The following is a 20,081-nucleotide window of genomic DNA, read 5'->3' on the forward strand; positions in this document are numbered from 1 at the left end:
ATACGCACATAGCCACAGTACTTCTCTAACCCCAGACACACACAGCTGGGGCGTAAACCAGCTTGGGGACAGGGTGGAGAAGAAAGACGGTAAATCTATGTTTAACTGCCATCAGTCACATCCTTAAAAGGATGAGTTATTTCCTTTATGCTAGAGAGTAAATCAAGATAAGCAGGGACTGTATCTGATCTCACTTAAGCTGCACATCAACAACACTTTTTTTTTTTAAATGCTTTTTACCTGTGTCCACACGGCCTGAGTTCTGTGTCTGCTACCTCATCACAGCAAAGTGTGCAGCAGTTCTCTCTGATACTCACTTGCTTCAACAGAGCCAGGCGCCTGTGTCTGCAGAAATAACCATAACCCCCCCCAATTAGTTTGACTCAAAAATGACAGATTCATAACAATTCTGAGTATTGCACCAAGACCAATGCAACACTTATCTGCACTACTCAGCACTAGTACTGATAATCAACAAAAACTATTCACAAAAGAGACTTAAAACAGATGTTCAGGACAGTCTGACTCCCTGTTCTGGTCTGTCAAAGTGACAAAGAGGGCATTAGATTACTGTTCTTGTTCTCAAGAAGAACAGTTCTATAAAACTGTTTACTAACTGTATTTTTTTTAAAGAGTACAGATAAGGAAAATAACACCTATGTATCAGCGAAGCTTGGAAACCCTGTAATGCTGCAACACAGTTTAGAAAAATACAAACTGAAAAGAAAACCAACAACCCAGTGTGGCAATTGCCACATCAGAAGATGTGACATGCACTCCATTCTCTCCAACATTTGTGTTATACAAAGGAGGCCCTGAATAGTTCAGGTATACAAGCTGTATATATGTATATTCATCGTGTATTTATATGTAAATATATAAAATATGAACATATATAAGTATCATATATATGATATACACACATGCTTAGAGTGTATGTGTAAAAAATCATGCTTGTTATTATGAGGAGTGTAAATTTTTGTCAAGCGTGTTTAAAGAAGAAAGAAGTCCACATGACATTGCTCTAATATCACTTTCTGGCCAGAAAACTGGTAGAAATCCCACCTTTGTTGATATATGACATTTCAGATTTGGAATGCATACTAATCAAAACTGGTTAGTGGCAGGGTGAAGTGTCTAGCCCAGACTGTGTCCTGACACTATTAAAATAAATTAAAGCATTAAATCCAATCTACCTCTATAAGTTAATTCCTATGATGGATAACTGGGGTCACTTTGGCCTTTGCTTTTTTCCTACCTGTTTTAAGACCAAAGCAATTTTGTAATTTATGATTAGCTTATAGCTTCCAAACAGTTCAGATTGTGTAAGCTAAGATCATCTCCTCCACACAAAGAGTGTCCAAATTTGAATGGAGCCTTTCAGTGCTATCACATATAGTACTGAAATAAGCTCCAACCCAAGAAGCAAAATTTCTCCAGTCAGACCTCAACAGGAAGCCAGTTTCTCTACTTGTTAAAGATTAGCTCTTGCAGCTATTGCTGAAACACTGCAAGACCAGTGCCAGTGACACCGATGTCAATCACACCTGATCATCAGCTCCTTACAGCACACAGCTAAAAACTACAAAACCCCTCATCTAGAGCATGAAACTAGTAAGATACTAGGTACTGTGAACAAAGGGCTGATCAAGAACGTTAAATTCTTAATCTTAATGAACTAAATCAGACTCAAAGGAGCTCCTGGATCAAGCAGGTGTGAATTACTCTGGCTACAAGGAAATGAAAACGTCTTGTAGGTTGGATTTAATTTTCTCTTTGCAAAAACTCAGTATCACGTGCCTCAAGCTTCAACAACATGAGACTCAGATTAACAAGTGATGTAGGTTTTTTTTAAATAAGGTTATTTAAGCACCTAATTCACTGAAAAAAAATCAGCTAGATAATCCAAAAACCAATCTCCGAATCTATTATAGCCAGGGGTACCCGCCTCCAACCTAATTAAAAGAAACAAAAGAATGTTTCAACAATATATATATATATATATAAGCATCAGTCTAGACAGCCATCTTTAGACAAAGTTGGAAATCTGGAATACACTCCATTCTCCTGTTACTGTTTGTGTTCCAGAAAATTTCATTACTGGTGACTTAATCTAGAAAAGTTGTTAGGTTTCATTCCTGCCAGAAATACAGGAAGTTCAGGAAAAAATTACCCAAATCTGTTTTTGTCTGGCTGGAATTATATTTCGGTGGATAAGCGCTTGAAAATTTGAATAACCTTTGTTGATAGTATTCATAAGCATTTCAGATGAAAATTTCGCCCCAAAAGCCTGACAACTTCAAGCCTTACAATCATTCAGTACGTTCATGCTGCCAACATCAAATTAGGTCAATTTTAAGTGAGACACCTTTTTTAATTACAACTATGGCTCCTCAACAAACCCAATTGTTCTTACACAGCATGAGGTATGTTTAGTACAAATAGTTTAATGTGCAATAGTAGTTAATTTTAAATTATCCTAATATTGCAAACAATTACTTTAACATAATGGTGTTTGACTGCTTATCCCCTGCTCTACCTATTAACTTGCACTGAAGCCTATGGTTTAATCCTTTTCTGAAAGACATATGGAGGCGTGACCTCATAAAACAAAGCTTTTGTAAGTACAGCATCAGACTATGCAACTCAGAAGTGAGCTATTTAATTTCTTCATAAGCAAACATTCTCAGACTAGACAGAAGGATTACCTTGGCAAAATGATCTTCTCTTCTGCTGTCAGAAAGGCATAATCATTAAAGGTACTAAATTTCATTGATGGTGGGTACTTGAAAGGTTTTGCCCCAAAGTTGAACTCACATTGTTGGTAAGACATGAAGCTAGCTGCAGCAAAAAAGCCAGATCTGCAATGTAAGGAAAACGCATTTTAGGATGACTTAAAGCAATAGTAGACCTTGCCAGACATGGCACTTCTATTACCAGACAAAAAATGCCCTGAAAGAAAGATTGTTTTCTTCAACAGAGATTCACTAAAGCTAGCTGGGAGAAAAACCTCTAACACATCCAGTCTCTGTCACTCATACTTTTGAGTTTAGTTCTCAGCTTTGGAATTTACTGTCAGAATTTATCTGACAATTTACTCCCAGATCAACTAATAAAGGCTGCTTCCTCTACAATTAGGAACAGTTGCACTTACACTACTAAGAGCAAACACATACATCTTAACAGCCCACAGCCTGATCCTCTTTACACTGATCCGCTCAGATCTCTCCTTCAGCACAGTATTTTCCTTCCAAAAAAACTGCTGTTTAGCAGAGTTGCAAAACGCAGCAGCAGCTATGAGGGACACCTAGATGTCCACCACTCCTTGCTGCTTTATTTGATCAGACACTACTCTGGGGAACTCGTAACACTTGTATGCTAGCTACTTGTATGGAACCTGTACATGACAAATTCAGGTCTGTGAGCTCTTTTAGCACCATGCCCATCTGCTTCTACTTGCCCTTGCAGGATTACCTTGGGCCAGCTGTCTTCATCACAGCCATACAGACACCTTATAAAAACACCAGAGCTATCATCCCTTTCAGTTTTATTTACAGAAAGAACCCAAGCTGGGTAATACCTTAATTTTAAATCATGTAACAAAATCTGTTAAGTGTAATAAATGCCATACTCCACATGAAAAACAGTACTACAAACTGAATAGACAATATTTTGGAAGACTTAAGCTGTGCTACTATCTTGCTTGTACCTTGAACTTCATTTTGATGAGAAAACATGAGTGAAATCATTACAATACTTTCTGACTGGATATTACTGTACTAATGTTTAATTAAGCTGCATAAAAACCCTCTCTCTCTTAAGTATCACTCCAGCTTACCTTTTCAGAGCTGAAATGCTCACCTTCTCCATGACAGAGCAATTAGCCACAAGCTAATTTTAACAGAGATTGAAAAAAAGTCTAACAGTTTCCAGTAGTAGTGTTAGAGACATCCTCCCACAAATATTCAATACACTACTACAGGATCTGGCCTCATTGCACTGCAACAAGCTCTTACACACTCCTCAGAATTCACAAGGCTGACGCTTTTATTTTTAAAAAAGATCAAAAGTTCCCCAAGCACTACTAGATGTTTGCTCATCTCTGCTACAGCCTTGTTTTACCTCAGTGCTGTTCTAGTTTGACAGTACAACACGTTGGGTTGAACCTGCGCTCACATGTTCTAAAGCATTTGGTTTGGACCCTGAAATCCACTTGTAAAATGTTATCCTAGTTACTAAATTTCTAAGCAACTTTCAATTGGGAAGCCTACTTAACGATTGTTTCAGGTAAGCAAATATGAATTTACACTTCAAAGGGGGAACTTTTCACATAATGAAAACTATTATCCGTACAGGTCACTGTCATTCCAAATGAGCACATACTTACATAGCTGATGAAAATACTTGCTTCTCCGCAGGAAGCTGGTTTCCATTTAAATAGAAGATCATTTGCTTTTCTTGCAAGTCTAGCAGAAATCCTATTGTGTCTCCTTACATGCAAAACAAAGATAATTTGAACAGTTCAATTATGTTAAATGACAATAGCTGAGACAGTTATTTTTTAAAGTATCATATATCTCACTCTGAGTTGTCTAAGAAGGAACTGTTTGAAAATGTACAGCAGAAGGAACAGTGCGGTACAGGCAGTAACTAGCAGGAAAAAACAGGACAATATAATAATTAAAAAATAAGTATTTTAGTCTGCCAGGGCACTAATACTATATAGCTGCAGAAGTACTGCAGAGTATTAGCCAAAGCCAGAAAAAAACGCTGCTTTCCCCACCTGTCTCTAACAATTTTAGATCAGTTGAAGATACCTTCAGAACACATAGTTGCTAAGTTTTTAAAATGCTTGTGCCATGTATTTAAGAAATGTGTTAATTTAGCCAGAAATTGGGAGAAATTTAATAGAAGAGAAGGTACAGTTTACACAAGCGTTGCTTACAGATAGATTCCTACCAAGATTTTAAAGCCAAGATCAAGAACACAGCTTTGCTGTCCAAGTAGTTACCCAAGAATTTAAAGCAAGTTAAGACAATACAACTCCTCCTTAACCTTGATCTGTAAATTAGATTATTTTTTTCCTTCTTAAAGTAACCGTTTCAACACAGAAAGGATTATTTCAACTCTCTCCTAGTACTACAAATACCAGAAAAAGTCTTATGATAAGGAAGTCCAGCAACTTTAATTGGTGCTACAATTTGTACTCTGCCTATGAAAATAAAAAGCATTTAACTAACAAGACCCTCTTTATACACATGGTGGAAAAAGAGTATGGTGCCTGTTTTGTACCTGTAAACCACTGCAAATTAATATCACGAATTACAGCACAAGCATAATTATTAAGCATTTAGTATCACCAGGATCAGTCATCAAAAATTATTTCATGCCACTAACATACTATGTACTCCAGATGCCTGCAAGAGGACAAGTCCTGTGCAGAAATCCAGTTAGGATGAAAAGCACAAGAAAGGACCGAATACCTTCTTTCCAACAGGGATGGGAATGTGGTTTACTTCTGGCATTATACCAAATCAGCTGCCGGCAGCCATCATATGCACAGGAATATTCATCGTCCCCGATACCATAACCTTCCTTTAGGAAAAAAAAAAAGTGAATTATTTCTGTCTGAAAAGAGCTAAAGTTTATTTTTATTCAGCTATACCATTCTTCCAAGAGCAGGAAGGGTTCCCATCCATATCTTCCCTTGAAAATCATTTTTCAAATGAAGTCTTGACTTCATTTTCACACCAAAAGGAGTTTGTTAGAGACAATATCCCCCCCTCTCGCTCCCTAAAGTATTTCTCAGACTGTACGAGCTCAACTTCTACTGTCTAATAACTTTTGTCCTATATTTAAAGATCACAGGTCTAGTAGCCAAATAATTATGTTAACTTTTTGTAGCTTAGGAAGTCAACAAAAGTACAACTTCTCTCCTATCCTGAAGTCCCAGTATCAGGCTTGCAATAGACAACCACAAGATAATCAAGCATCACCAGACACACAGAGCACAAAGAACAGTCCCACAGACCCTTCACCAGCTGTGTCACATTCTGTCCCTGTCAAGTGACAGCCTCCCTCATTCAGTTATAACCCCGATGGAATTATATGCCATCGGTATTTAGCCACCAGTAAAACAACCGTTGCAACAGAATCATCCAGCTCACATGTAACATCTCCTGTATTCATACCTTGAGCAGGAAGCAGGCAGAAAAACAAACAGTCTCATCTACAGTAATTGGGAAAAATCTTTTAAGGCCTCTTAGCATTCTAAAGGCAGACACATTGCCTTTTATTTCAAACAGTTTCCATTACACTCAACATCAACAATGCCTGTGCCCAGGACAGGTCTGTACGGTTTTTTTGGTTGGTTGTTTTTGTTTGTTTGTTTGATTTTAAGTTACACCACTAGTAACTCCATGCTAGAAATATGGGACTGGACTTTGGACATGATGTACATGCATATTATATACCAGCAGAGGACAATCCTATTTATGCAAATAAGAAATGCAGCAAGTACAAACTCACAGGTCTCACAGGTAGATGGTGAACAAAGCTACTCCCCCATTCTCAGGTGTTTCTTGCCACTGATGTTTCCTTTCACCTCCTTGACATATTTCTCTCATACCCCCCCCCACCAATATTTACTCATATGTCTGTATTTGGCCTATCTTCATATTAGATTCTGCACTTGACACTTGTAGAATGACTTTCTACAATAATCAGAAATAAGCAGTTTTAACTGCTTATCTCTACATTCAAAATAAGTAAATATATAATGCTTCTCCTAAAGGAGATTCCAAGTAGAAACAGAAAACTATGCAATTGCAACTATAAAGTAGGGCTACGGGTATATTTCTTACTCAAACTCAATCACAACTTAAAATCTCAGCCCTGTATTTCCATTCTAGTCAGTAGTAGTAGGCTAGGTCATACATGCTTTTTGTACGGATGTTCTAACCTGTACTTTAATGACAACTTTGGAAGGTTGATAATATGGAAAGCCCTCTCTAAGCTTAAGTATACAAGTTTGCTGGGTAATAATCTCCATGTTTTCTCAATGTTATGCAAATACGGAAGTAAATATGCTACAGCATACTGAGTTTATGACAGCCATATGGAGCTGCCATAAATAGTTAAGGAGAAAGAGGTCCTAGTTATATCTTTACTAACATTAGCAGAGATTATTCTTTGACTACAGGTTCGGACTTCATGTTCACATGGAACATTATGTTTTAAAGCTAGTAAGAGCATAATTAAAAAATAAATACTAAGAAGAATATTTAGAATTCAGGATAAGATACTAAGCTAGCTAGATGAGAATGAGAGCAAAGCAAACTATAAATAAGTGTATTTATTTTATATTATCAGAATAAAGGCAAGAAGGTAGAGAATTCAATCTTTCTGTAATCCTTATTTTTAATCAAAAAAGCTGCCACATTCCCAAACTGTACCATATTACTTCTACCAACAGATCAAAACATGCCATGCTATCCCGAAGTCAACTTAAAGAACTATTTCCCAGGTGAAAGTTAATGTAATAGGAATGTATGCTAAAGAGGGTAATCAAATGGATGTTTGATGACCTGTGTAAAAATGCATGCATGACAATCTGCTAGTTCCTAGTGAGCAATTTTTTGCTTCACAAAAACACACAGTAACCACTGTTTTTACCTAAAGACTACAGAGTTTCTAAGACGACACTAAGGCACAAGACACGAGTCATTTCTTTGTAGTTTCCAGGCAATGGCAAGTAGATAAGTTGTCACTGCTAGCAGCTATGCAATACTTGTGTGACCAGTGTCAGCATGTTGCAATAACAACCCAGTCTTTCCTTGTATCTCCATCAGAAAAAGCAGTTTTGCAAACGTACAGAGAAATTGAAGGAAAGAAGTGCACACTTACTGCCACAGAATAACCAGTGTTGAAAGTAGAGAAATACTAAAGTTACATTATCAGCTAGATGACATCACATGTACTCACATGATTGAGAAACTTGCTGTCTTTGGTAGCCCATCCTATCTGCATCACTCCCGAAGTAATTACTGTAACTTCATAGTACCAAACTCCAGAATCAACACAGAATGTACATCTAACGCTTTCAAAGGATGAGGCGTCACATCGAGCCTACCAAAACCAAACCAGAAGTTAGTTTTCTACAAAATAATCATTTAAATAAGCTCCTTCCTTTCCTGGACCAAGTTTCTCATGTGTAAGAATACACTAGCACAATTAGGCTAAGGCACCAAGGCAGGAAGACCTAAGTCATGGGCTGTTAGCTAACACTTGGTAGGAAGAACTTAAAGGTATTCACTATTACATGGAAATTCATCTACAAAGTAGAGAAACAAAGTAACATGGGAAGAAAAAACATGGCTGAGACAAGAATCCTGCTGTTATGTACTCCTCAGGATTAGACAGGACAAGAAGTAGGAATTACACTTTGGTGAGCAGTTTTAGTTTAAATGAGTGAAAAATGAGCTGACAAGCATCTTCACTTTTCTGAATACAGGCACTACTTTACTATGAACATTTCTACAACAGAAGTCAGCTTGATCAGAGGTTTGTAACATCACTAAGTAAGCTCACTATACAAAGCTGGCAGAGAACTTTGATTAATTCTAGGAAACCGCAGGAGCAAGTAGCCAAAAAAGTAGTTGAAACCCATTGTTTTCTTCAGACTTTTTTCCAGTCGAAACCATGAAGTGACATCCTACCTCTAATCCATGTGGTGAGATCTTCAGGTATTCACTGACATCATTGCTGTTCAGCATAGCCCTAATGTTGGTCAAATCAACCTTCTCGTATGTGAACTGCCTGCCTTCTTTTAAAACTGCAAAATAAAAGTAATTTGAATCACTGCTGCAGTAAATCTTCATTTTGAATATTTCATATGGGGACAATTGATTGCATTGGGACACAGTTCATTTTTGACATAACTGAATGAAGTATTGACATTTTGCCTCCATGAAAATAGTATCACTTCCTATAATACTGTTAGATGTCCTCTAAACATCAGAACATTATCTATACCTCTGACTAGAGCTTCTACAGTCTAATTACTACTTTTAAGAAACCCACAGGCAAACACAAAGCATCCAAGTTCATACCAAGATGCCACTTTGTCCTGGTTTCAGCTAGGATAGAGTTAATTTTCCTCCTAGTAGCTGGTAGGGTGCTGTGATTGGGATTTAGGATGAGAATAATGTTATCACACTGATTTTTTAAAATTGTTGCAGAGCAGCACTTACACTAAGCCAAGGACATTTCACCTTCTCGCTCTGTCCTGCCAGCGGGCAGGCTGGGGGTGCAGCAGGAGCTGGGAGGGGACAGACCCAGGACAGCTGACCCCAACTGGCCAAAGTTTGTACCATATGGCATCATGCTGAACAATTACATGGGGGGCTGGCTGGGGTGGGGGGACCAGCTGCTCAGGGTAGGTTGGGCATTGGTCAGCAGGTGGTGAGCAATTGCATCGTGCATCACTTGTTTCGTACACATTAGTAGTAGTAGTACTATTATCATCATTATTACTTTTTCTTTTCTGTCCTAATAAACTGTCTTTATCTCAACCCACAGGCTTTCATTTCTTTCTGATTCTCTCCCGCATCCCAGAGAGGGAGGGGGAAGGGTGAGTGAACAGCTGCGTGGTGCTTAGCTGCTGGCATGGTTAAACCACAACACACTTGTTTCAGGATTTATCGTTGTATTTGCATATTCATTTGGGCAGAGTTTTCCCAATTCATCATGTGGCAAAGATTTTGGAGGCAGGGGAAGAAGGGGAACAGAAAAACAGTCTTCTACCCTCTCAGTTTCAGGTAGATGGCGAACTTTATCTGAGTCAAAGAAACTCTTTCTCCCTCCTTCCCCTTTTCACATGGTGTCAATTGCTGACATACACGTTTATTTACAAATCAGAGATCTTATCTTAGGACCACTTCTTATACCCCAAAATTTGCTACAACACTTAGACATATGTTAACTAAACAACTGACGGTGTCCTACCACATGCTGACTAAAGCTCCGTAAAGCTCAACAAAACTGTTTCCCCAAATTTATCACAGACTGAATCATAGAATGGCTTGGGTTGGAAGGGACCTCAAGGATCATCTAGTTCCAGCCCCCTTCCCACGGGCAGGGATGCCACCCACTAGATCAGGTTGCTCAGGGCCTCATCTGACCTGGTCTTGAACACTCCCAGGGGTGGGGCATCCACAGCTTCTCTGGGGAACCTGTGCCAGTGCCTCACCACCCTCTGAGTGAAGAATTTCCTCAGAATCTCTAATTTCAATTTCCCCTCTTTTAGTTTAAAACCATTCCCCCTCATCCTGTCATTATGGGATTGAGCAAAGAGTCATTCTCCGTCTTTTTTTTTTTTTTTAGAAGTCCCAAAACACATTAGAAACAATGCTCTTGGAGTTACTGGGCCCTCCAAATCACAACTCAACAAGTGAATTTTATGATTTTTAGTCATCCTAAAGGACAGATCTGTTGAAGTGATTTGACAAATTACTTCTCATGCTCAATCAGAAGAATATTTTCTTTAAGTGTCTTTAATAATTCTTTGGGACCATGCACTGCTGGCCTAAAATCACAGTAGTGACTGCCACCATGATATCATCAGTAATCCAGCTGTTCCAGAGACAGAGCTAGCACTGTTTAGCTACTTGGCACCTCTGCTGAAATGTAGGTTACAGAAAACATGATTAAAATAAGTAGTTTCATTCCAGTCCCAATTTGCAGAGTACAAGCCACTTCCTTTCACAAAGGCTTTTTGGAAAATTTATTTGGAATATATAATTTGGAAATATATAATAATAATAAATTTGGAATATATAATTTGGAAAATGGAATGGAAAATTTATTTTCCATTCAATTAGTCTGGATATATTCACCTCTTTTTTTGATAGCAGTTACAAATGTAGTTAGGTATATTTATAAAAAGAGCTTATACAGAGCAAAATGCAGAGTACTCCTCTATGTCTCTGGAGAATTTCTTAATATTAAAAGAATCTATCCCTTTGCTATACCTACACAGATTGTCTAAACTCCACTGGGCACAGAATCCAACCTGGCGTTTTAAATAGTCTGGATGATCCGTCCATTTCTCTAGCAAGATCAGTTGGTCACTAATGCAGGATTCAGAAACTGTCATTTTATTTTCACCTGCAATTTAAAAGCAAAAAAGAATAATTGCTATAAACTAACAGTAAGTTTAGTTAAAAAGAGTAACATTGAGTAAATGCAATAGGAAAAAAACAACTTAAAAGCTCAGCATTATAAACAGCATCAAGTTCTTTTCCCAAGCACACATGAAGTTAACTTTGCAATTACATATATAAATTCTTTGCATGGAGCCATACCATTAATAGACAATTAAATCATGTTTGTTCTCAATACATTTTTTTTTTTCCAGCAAAGGCTGCATGTAACATTAAGTCTTTATGTAGCAATTCCTACATAAAGGCTGCGTTTCAGCAAATCTTAGTGCTTTCTGGGTGGGGGTATCATTAAAGCAATAGATTTTTTTTTTCCTGCCTGCAAACGCCCAATCATAGCTGCTCATCTATTTAATATAGATTTCTTTCAGCAACAAAGGCCTTGATGTCTTAAGTCTTTATGCAGCTATTTCTAACTGACGCAGACTGTATTGAGTTTGAGAAAATCTCAAGGTTTTTAAGGGCTAGGGGGTGACAACTACAGCAATAACTATTTCTTCTGCCCTGCAAGTGCACCAACATTTCTCTTCCACATTTTTGTTCCTACTGCTCCAGTCTCCCATGCTCACAACAAATGTGATCAGATGAAACAAATGGCAATCACACAGCAGAAGCCATTCTATTACCATTAAGAGCAGTATCAGGCCAATACTTACTTGTTTGTGCAAACTTCTCCAGTGCTATTAGTGCAAAAAGCATCACTGTCGGATGAGACTGGAAATTCTAAATATGGGCAGAAATAAGATTTATTTAATAAATACATAGCATAGATGGGTACGAAGAACTATTTTTCACTGAATGTCTTAAGTTGAAATATTCCTCCCCAGGTCATCTAGTCCCTCCTCCTGTCGACAGCTGGTTCAAATAGATCAGGCTGCTCAGGGCCTTGTCCTATGAACTTATGAGTATCTCCAAAGGTTGAGATCCCACAGCCTCACTGCAACACCCTGGTGTAATATTTGGCCATCGTCATGATGGAATTTTCTTCCTTACATCTCCAGTTTATGTTCCAGCCTGTGCTTTTTACCTCATGTCCAAACATGCACCTTTGAGGAGAGCCTGCCTCCATTTTCTCCAGACCCTCTTACTGGACCATTAGACAGCTATAACATCCCCCTTAGCCTCTTTCTCCAGGCTGAAGAAACTCAATTCTCTCGGATAAGATTAGAAAATTGTTTCATTCTATGCTTGTTTTCAGAGTTCTCTACACAAGAAGTCTTCATGTAGCATGGTAATAGGGAGGTTTGTGGGAAAGCATGGAGAGAGAAAGGGACAGGATACTCAGATGTACTTTCGTTAAGTAGTTACATTTACTCTATAAGCTAGGAATGCCATCAGACCAAGTACAAAACAGGGTGTGCTAGTTTTCACTTCACCTTCCAAGAGTTCATAACAAATAGCTTGAAGTCAACCAACCAGGACTATTAGACTGACTCCTCAAAATGGCCATCTTTTCAACTCGCACCAGTGCCAGACCCTAAGCAAGCAACTGACCTAACAAGCGGAATCAGAATTGACTTTAAGTTATTAGCCCTCAGCATTGATTCAAGAGCACTGAATAGAAGCCTGGCATTTCTAGAGCAAAGGGCAGAACTGCTTCTTCAAAAAAGAAGTTCTCAAATTTCTGAAGCCTTGTTCTACTAACCTAAAATTAAAGAAAAAAGAGAGATGGAGACTAAGTATAAAAAAATAATCTGAAGTAATTATTGCAGAGGAGAAAAAAGTTTGCACTTAGATAATAAAACAAATATTGATGAAGTTACACGTCAGGTATACTTAGGAGTATAGTTTCCAGTTTGCTCAACAATATATAATGCTTTTTTACAAGTGTTAACTAGAAGTATATAGGCAGGTTGTTTCAAAGTCTGATGAACTTTCAAAAAAATCTTTTTCGAATTACAATGCATCTGCTCTCTTTTGTCACAACTACTACAAGTCTATGGGGCCTGATGACATGCATCCCAGGATTCTCAGGAAACTGGCTGATGGAGTTGCCAGGCCTCTCTCCATCATATTTGAAAAGTCCTGGCAGTCAGGTGAAGTCCCTGATGGATGACTGGAAAAAGGAAAATATCACTCCCATTTTTAAGAAGGGCAGAAAGGAGGACCCAGGGAACTACAGCCCAGTGAGCCTCACCTCTATGCCTGGCAGGATCATGGAAAAGATCCTCCTGGAAGCAGCACTGAGGCACATGCAAGACGAGGTGATTCGAGACAGCCAGCATGGCTTCACCAAGGGTAAATCGTGCCTGACCAATCTGGTGGCCTTCTGTGATGGAGTGAGTGCATCAGTTGACAAAGGAAGACCAACCGATGTCATCTACCTGGACTTCTGCAAGGCCTTTGATATGGTCCCACGTGACACGCTGGTCTCCAAAGTGGAGAGAGATGGATTTGATGGGTGGACCATTCAGTGGATAAGGAGTTGGCTCGATGGTCACACCCAGAGAGTGGTGGCCAATGGCTCTGTGTCCAAGTGGAGGCCGGTGACAAATGCCGTCCCTCAGGGGTCTGTCCTGGGACCAGTGCTTTTCAGTATCTTCATCAGTGTCACAGAGGATAGGATTGATTGCACCCTCAGCAAGTTTGCAGAGGACAGGGAGCTGAGTGGTGCAGTCAATACAACAGAAAGAAAGGATGCCATTCAAATGGTCCTGGGCAGGCTGGAGAAGTGGGCCGACATGAACCTAATGAGGTTCAACAAGTGCAAGGTGCTGCACCTGGGTTAGGACAATCCCAGAAAGGAAGACAGACTGGAAGAACTCATTGAGAGCAGCCCTGTGGAGAGAGGCTTGGAGGTTCTGGTGGACAAGACGTTTGACATCAGCCAGCAGTGCACACTTGCAGCCCAGAAGGCCAACTGCATCCTGGGCTGCATGAAAAGAGGAACAGCCAGCAGGTCGAGGGAGCTGATTGTCCCCCTCTACTCTGCCCTCATCAGGCCCCACTTGGAGTCCTGCATCCAGGTTTGGGGCCCCCACCACAAGAAAGATGTGGGGCTGTTAGAGCGAGTCCAGAGGAGGGCTGCGAAGATGATCAGAGGGCTGGAGCAACTCTCCTATGAAGAAAGGCTGAGAGCTGGGGATGTTCACCCTGGAGAAGAGAAGGCTCAGGGAGTCCTCGTGGCCTTTCAATACTTAAAGGGGTCTTATAGAAAGGATGGAGGAAGACTCTTTACTCAGGTAGATAATGATAGCACAAGGAGGAATGGTCTTAAACTAAAAGAGGGGAGACTGAGATTAGACATTAGGAAGAAATACTTCACTGTAAGGGCAGTGGGGCACTGGAACAGGTTGCCCAGAGAATCTGTGGATGCCTCATCCCTGGAGGTGTTTGAGGCCAGGCTAGATGAGACCTCGGCCAACCTGATCTAGTGGGTGGCATCCCTGCTTGTGGCAGGGGGGATGGAAGTGGATGATCTTTAAGGTCCCTTCCAATCCAAGCCATTCCATGATTCTATGAAAATTTCACCTGAATATACACAGAGTTTGTCTATTTTCCTCAATTTGTAAAAGTGCATTCATCACCAGCGATAATTATCTTCCTGCTAAGTTGAGACAATTTGATCAATGTTTCTACTCACATTTAAGTGGATTTTGATGTGATCAGGCAACATGGTAATTAGAGGTAGAAAAGGTATAAGCTTGGGCAGCCAGCCCTGTGTCATGACATGCAGCAAAGCCTGGTTATTTTAAATATCTTCTTAAAATTAGAGAATATGAGCAGCAAGGTACCTTATGTTTTTTGGGGGGGAGGATATTTTCATTAGGCCTTTCTGAACTTAAATCTCAACTCTTTGTACATTACCAGTATCCAAACAACTAACTTTTCACAATAATCAGAAAAACCAACAAGCAAAAACATTCTAATTGCTATGTATGGATACCATACAAGATACATACATTAAGATCAAAGACACTTACCAAGCTGTGAAGTAAATATTCTAATATGCCTGGGCTGAGTAAGCCTATACTTGCAGGACCTGTAAAAGTATCACAAATTAAATCCATCCATGGGAACTATCATATATCCATCATTGCACAGAAGTATAATACAGAAGAAATATCATTGTTCCCAAATATTTGCTATACAAATAACTACACTATTACCAAATCACAAACATTTGTTTTACCTGCTATAAACAGAGACACAGTTCTAGCCACACTTAGTTTTTGAAATAAGACTCCATCAACCTCTGCTAAACACTTATGCTCTTTTTTTTTTTTTTTAAAAGAGTCTGGCTCCCCTTTACTTTTTTCTAAAGAGTCTGGCTCCCCTTTACTTCCACAGAGAAAGTGTAAAGACTAGCTCCATTCATCAGTAGTTCAAAATAAGCAAAACTAAGTGTCTAATATAACTTACTTGATAGTTAATCACACAATTTGCAACAGCACCGTGGCAAGCTGCCAATTAAGAAAATTGTCCTGAAATACTGCTTGTTTAATCAAAAGAGTTACAATGGAATCAAACTCTATCTTTGATAGATATCTTTGAACTCTAAGAAACTGCAGTGGGCTGCATCATGACATTAACAAGTTTTCTGTGAGCTACTGCAATGAGGTAAGTTCCAAGATCACTAAAAAAAAAGAGTGGGTATTAGATCTCATTTCGACTTACTATAACAAGAAGGTGGAAGTATTACAGCATAAAATGTTTCCTGTCCTTGTTCTTTGCTTTGACAGAAATACTAAAATTATGTTTTTAAGAACCATTAGGTGATACTGAACAGTCACTTTTTCTTCGTTTCCTTTTCCTGTCCACTTTCAGAAGAGGAGCTAAAAACTACATAGAAAGATGACCATCAGCAGGAAGGAAATGTAATCATCAGTTTCCAGCACAGTACTAGAAAGTGACAGGGCGTAAAGTGTTCTATATGAAAAGTCACCTTAAAACAACATTGCTGGGATTCTAAGTAACAGCAGTGAATCTTTTCAGCTAACACATGCTTAGTAGCAAGAGCATTTTTTTTTTCTTCCATCTTTCTACACTGCCTCGAAGACTAGTCAATGGGCAGGAGTATTAAATCAGTAAATAACTGTGTTCACAGCAATTCTCAAAGGGCCAGACTAGATCTTGAGAAAAGACCAATTACCAGTGCTAAACCATATACTGTAAGCATAAGTGTCGATCTACAAACATATGCATTTCAAATTGCTAACCAAACATCAAAATTATCTTTTCAACTACCTGGGACTGTAAATGGCTCATTCAGACCCAAACTAGTGACTGATGGCTGAATCTGAACGTTTTAATTAAGGAGTAGAATTGGTCACATCTGTCAGACAAGATATTCCCCCACATGCAGAACATTATTCAGTTCTAAAAAAACATTTCTGAAATACTCTGCACCATGGGTGCTAAAGCAATAGGCACTCAGCAAGCTTTCAGAATAATCCCATGACTTTACCTGCCAACTTCTCTGCTAAACATCCCAGTACTGCAGTTGTATTCCGATGTTTGGCAGGGTGACAAGCATCCTGACAAGCAGCAGCTCCACTTAAGTTTAATATTTCAGTTAGCTTTTGCAATGCATCCTGAAAAAGAAAAATCAAGTCTTTTCAACATCACTGACACACAGTTTTCCCCAATATACTACGAATTATTTTTTACAACATATTACTAAAATCACCATCACATTAGAGGCAACATAAGATGTTATCTAAGATAAAAATATAATAAAGATAGGATGAGAAGTTCAATATTCCCAAGAGTTGTAACTTTAAAATTGCCACCAGATTGTTGGCCATTCAAGTTGTTGGATCAACAACTATAGGATACTTTTGGACATATATGAGCTCCTATAGCAAGAGGATTTTGGTATTATCTATCTTTGCTTAGTATTCATTCAGCAGCTATGGCAATATTGCTACCTAATCAGTTTTAAGTGCCCTAAAACTCACTCCTTTTCCTGAAAAAAAAATTCAGGACTAAAGAGACCAGCCAAAAAAAAGCCAGCCCACAACCCCATCATCAATTTAGGATGCTGTCAGTTTCACAAGATGTCATAAACAGTATCCTTCAGAACATAAATGTCTTTCTATAGTCCTGTAGTCACACTAAGCAATAACAATGAAGGTGACAAATTTAAAATGCCATGCTTTGACTTGCTTCATTCAGACAGCATGGTATGGATAAAATTCAAGATAGGTCTAGATCACAACCCTCATTTTCAGGGTAGGTAGGAGTTTATCTAGAGCCAAGTTATCCTGTAGAGAACCCTGCCCCCCCAGATGTTCAAATTTGTTCAAATTCCCCTCAACTTTCCAGACTTCATGAAAATTTCAGCTGATTCAGATATAAACTGCATAATCTCAGGCTATGATATAATTAAAATAGTACTCCTCATATTGAAGTTGTCAGAAGGCCATTTGAAGAAAGAAACAGTACTGCCAAAGTTGGATGCTTACATGCTTTGTGAGCTGTGTTCTGATCCACGCTTAAATCAATTTTCTTCACTAGACTGATTTGTACAGTGATAACAGAAAAGTAGTTATTTTCCCCAAAAGAAAAGCCACAAAAACAGAAGTGATGAACAGGACTGACACTAAGTGGAAAGAAGGCTAAAAAAAAAGGATGACTGAGCTAGAGACTCAGAATGGAAAAGCCTAACTAAAATTAGATTCTTGACATACCCTGTACTGCTTTTAGCCACTATTAGAACTTTCACAGAGATCAACTATTTTGAGTTAAATAAAGACTTTAGACTAAACAGCTTACTGTGCTGCCATTTTAATGCTATACACTTTACAGCCTACTGTAGCAAAATAAAATGGAAAATAGCATGCTACTGTTCTCTAGCTGTAGCAGAAGTTGGGCACTGACTTAAACTTACTCTGAATAGGCAAAAAGTGAACAGAGACTTTACTAGGCTACACGTGACCTGCAGATCCTACAACTGTTACTCCCTGTACTTCAATGTGCTGTAAAGAGATTGCACAAGAAAAAGGCCTCTGAGTAACCCCAGAAGGAGGCATCTTATTCCCTCTGTCTTAAGGTCAACTATTTCATAGCGAAGTCCTTAAAATTTAAGTACATAAATAGAAGTGATGTGGCTTTTGAAATACAGATCAGATGATTAACAAGTACATTGTACAGCTGAAAAAAGTCATATAGAACACTTAGTGGTCTCCATTTCCTAATTTATTTTTCAAACCAGGCAAAATTTCTAGTCATATTTTGTTTTCAGTAATCATTTCACTGCCTATGACAGCAATTATACAATATTTAATGTGTACGTAAGTCTCAGATGACTTTCCCCAATAACCTATAGGAAAAAAGTTTTTGAAGACTAGAGTTTCACTAACTCTCCAGCCACTCACATGTTTATGCAAGACAAAATCTATCACTTTATATCCATAACAATGCAAACTGAAAACTAGAAGTGGAAGCATAAGTAGTAGATTAAGCAATGAAAGCTGTAATAATGTCATCACCAGTTTCAGATGAAATGAGATAGTAGTGAGCATTTAAGGAAAGTCAAGTTCTCTGTAAAATAATCACGTTCAATGGTTAGCACCTTGAATCACTCATTAAAGTACATGTACCAGCAAAGTATGAAGACCTCGGATCACCTTTCCATCCAAAGCCAGTTCAGTGATCAAATCTACCAAACCATATCTAAAAATTTTACTTAACTGCTGTATTAGTTAATGAGGTAAACTTATTTCAATACAGTAACATTTTCTGGTATCAATACCAGTTCTATCAAGAGCCATAATTTACCTCCACCAGAATTCTGGTTGAGGTCTTGAGTTGGGTGAGTTGCACTCACCATAACATAGTTAAAATGTCATTTAACATCAGATACCCACTTACGTTGTGTTCACTGCACATAGCAGGGAAGGAATAACTAAACAGTGACTTGTACATACGCATCTTTCAGAACTTGAGTAAAAACAGCAGAACTTCTCCTGCTTTTGCAGCATCCATATGCACTTATTGTACAGTATGCATACCACATGGCAGGAGAGGAGAGCAAAGAAAGCAGCCAAGGACCAAATGCCTTTTGTTTTTCCCTGGGGACCACTGCCTTTTAATTTTCCTCTACACTGCTTCTAGCATTAAATACCAATTAGGTAACAAGCCACCACAAATTACTCAAAGTTACAAGTTACACCCATTTTCTGAACGACTAACAGTCTTGTACCACTGATTAAACCCACCCAGAAGCTATCATGGGAGTGGCAACCATGAATAACTGAAATTCAGTTGCAGATCAACACATACTGCTTCGACTTACTTTTGTTGGCAACGGACATTCATCAAGTAGCAGCGTTATAACAGCTGGTCCCAGTGGATCTTCTAGTGGAATAACTCTAATTAAAGATTGGACAACTTCCAACCAGCCTTCATCTGTCAACCACAAAACAGAAGTAACATTTAGAATTAACACTGCAATTCTAAAGTGTTCAATATACATCAGCAAATATAAATTTAAGTTTTCAATCATTAAAATTACCCAGTGATTTTACAGGAACTAGGAAAAAATGCTTTACATTTTACATCAATTTCTTAGTTTGCAGTAGCTTAGAAGTTTAATTTCAAGGGGAGAAAAAAGTTTACAGCAGCTTGGGCAATAGTATACAGCTTTATTGTTTGGAGAACAGTCCTGCCCAAGCCAGAGCATACTTCACTTCCCACTAAAATTAGGAAGAAACACTCATGACCACTACGGACAAGCACTTTACTCCTGTGTAGTAACTCAGGAGTTCAGTGTGCAACATCAACTTTAAGTGTTGAACGCTGCACTCATGATGACACTGAAAAGATTCTCCTGACCAGGAGAAAGAGCATCCTTCCTGAATTCCCTCAAGTAACACAAGACCTTGAAGAAACTGCATTAGCTTGTCCTATGCTTGGACT

The 20,081-nt window shown here is 38.7% G+C and overlaps 1 protein-coding gene across 3 annotated transcripts in view; it reads right to left on the minus strand.

The window, feature by feature from the left end:
* Positions 1-20,081, minus strand: part of RSPRY1 (ring finger and SPRY domain containing 1) — a 42,263-nt gene that overhangs the window by 3,254 nt on the left and 18,928 nt on the right. For 2 of the 3 annotated variants that reach the window (XM_083852059.1, XM_083852060.1), the window contains exons 5-15: positions 19,459-19,571; positions 16,627-16,753; positions 15,143-15,201; positions 11,876-11,942; positions 11,035-11,166; positions 8,718-8,833; positions 7,984-8,127; positions 5,484-5,595; positions 4,388-4,490; positions 2,709-2,861; positions 241-345 (exon numbers count right to left, since the gene is read on the minus strand). In XM_083852059.1, coding sequence (XP_083708185.1) covers positions 241-345; positions 2,709-2,861; positions 4,388-4,490; positions 5,484-5,595; positions 7,984-8,127; positions 8,718-8,833; positions 11,035-11,166; positions 11,876-11,942; positions 15,143-15,201; positions 16,627-16,753; positions 19,459-19,571 — 1,231 coding nt within the window. Of the gene's footprint in view, positions 1-240; positions 346-2,708; positions 2,862-4,387; positions 4,491-5,483; positions 5,596-7,983; positions 8,128-8,717; positions 8,834-11,034; positions 11,167-11,875; positions 11,943-15,142; positions 15,202-16,626; positions 16,754-19,458; positions 19,572-20,081 lie in introns of those variants that run through there. The other variant, XM_083852061.1, reaches the window with a different exon arrangement.

Source organism: Anser anser (genome assembly GCF_964211835.1).
Source record: "Anser anser genome assembly, chromosome: 11".
Taxonomy (NCBI): Eukaryota; Metazoa; Chordata; class Aves; order Anseriformes; family Anatidae; genus Anser; species Anser anser.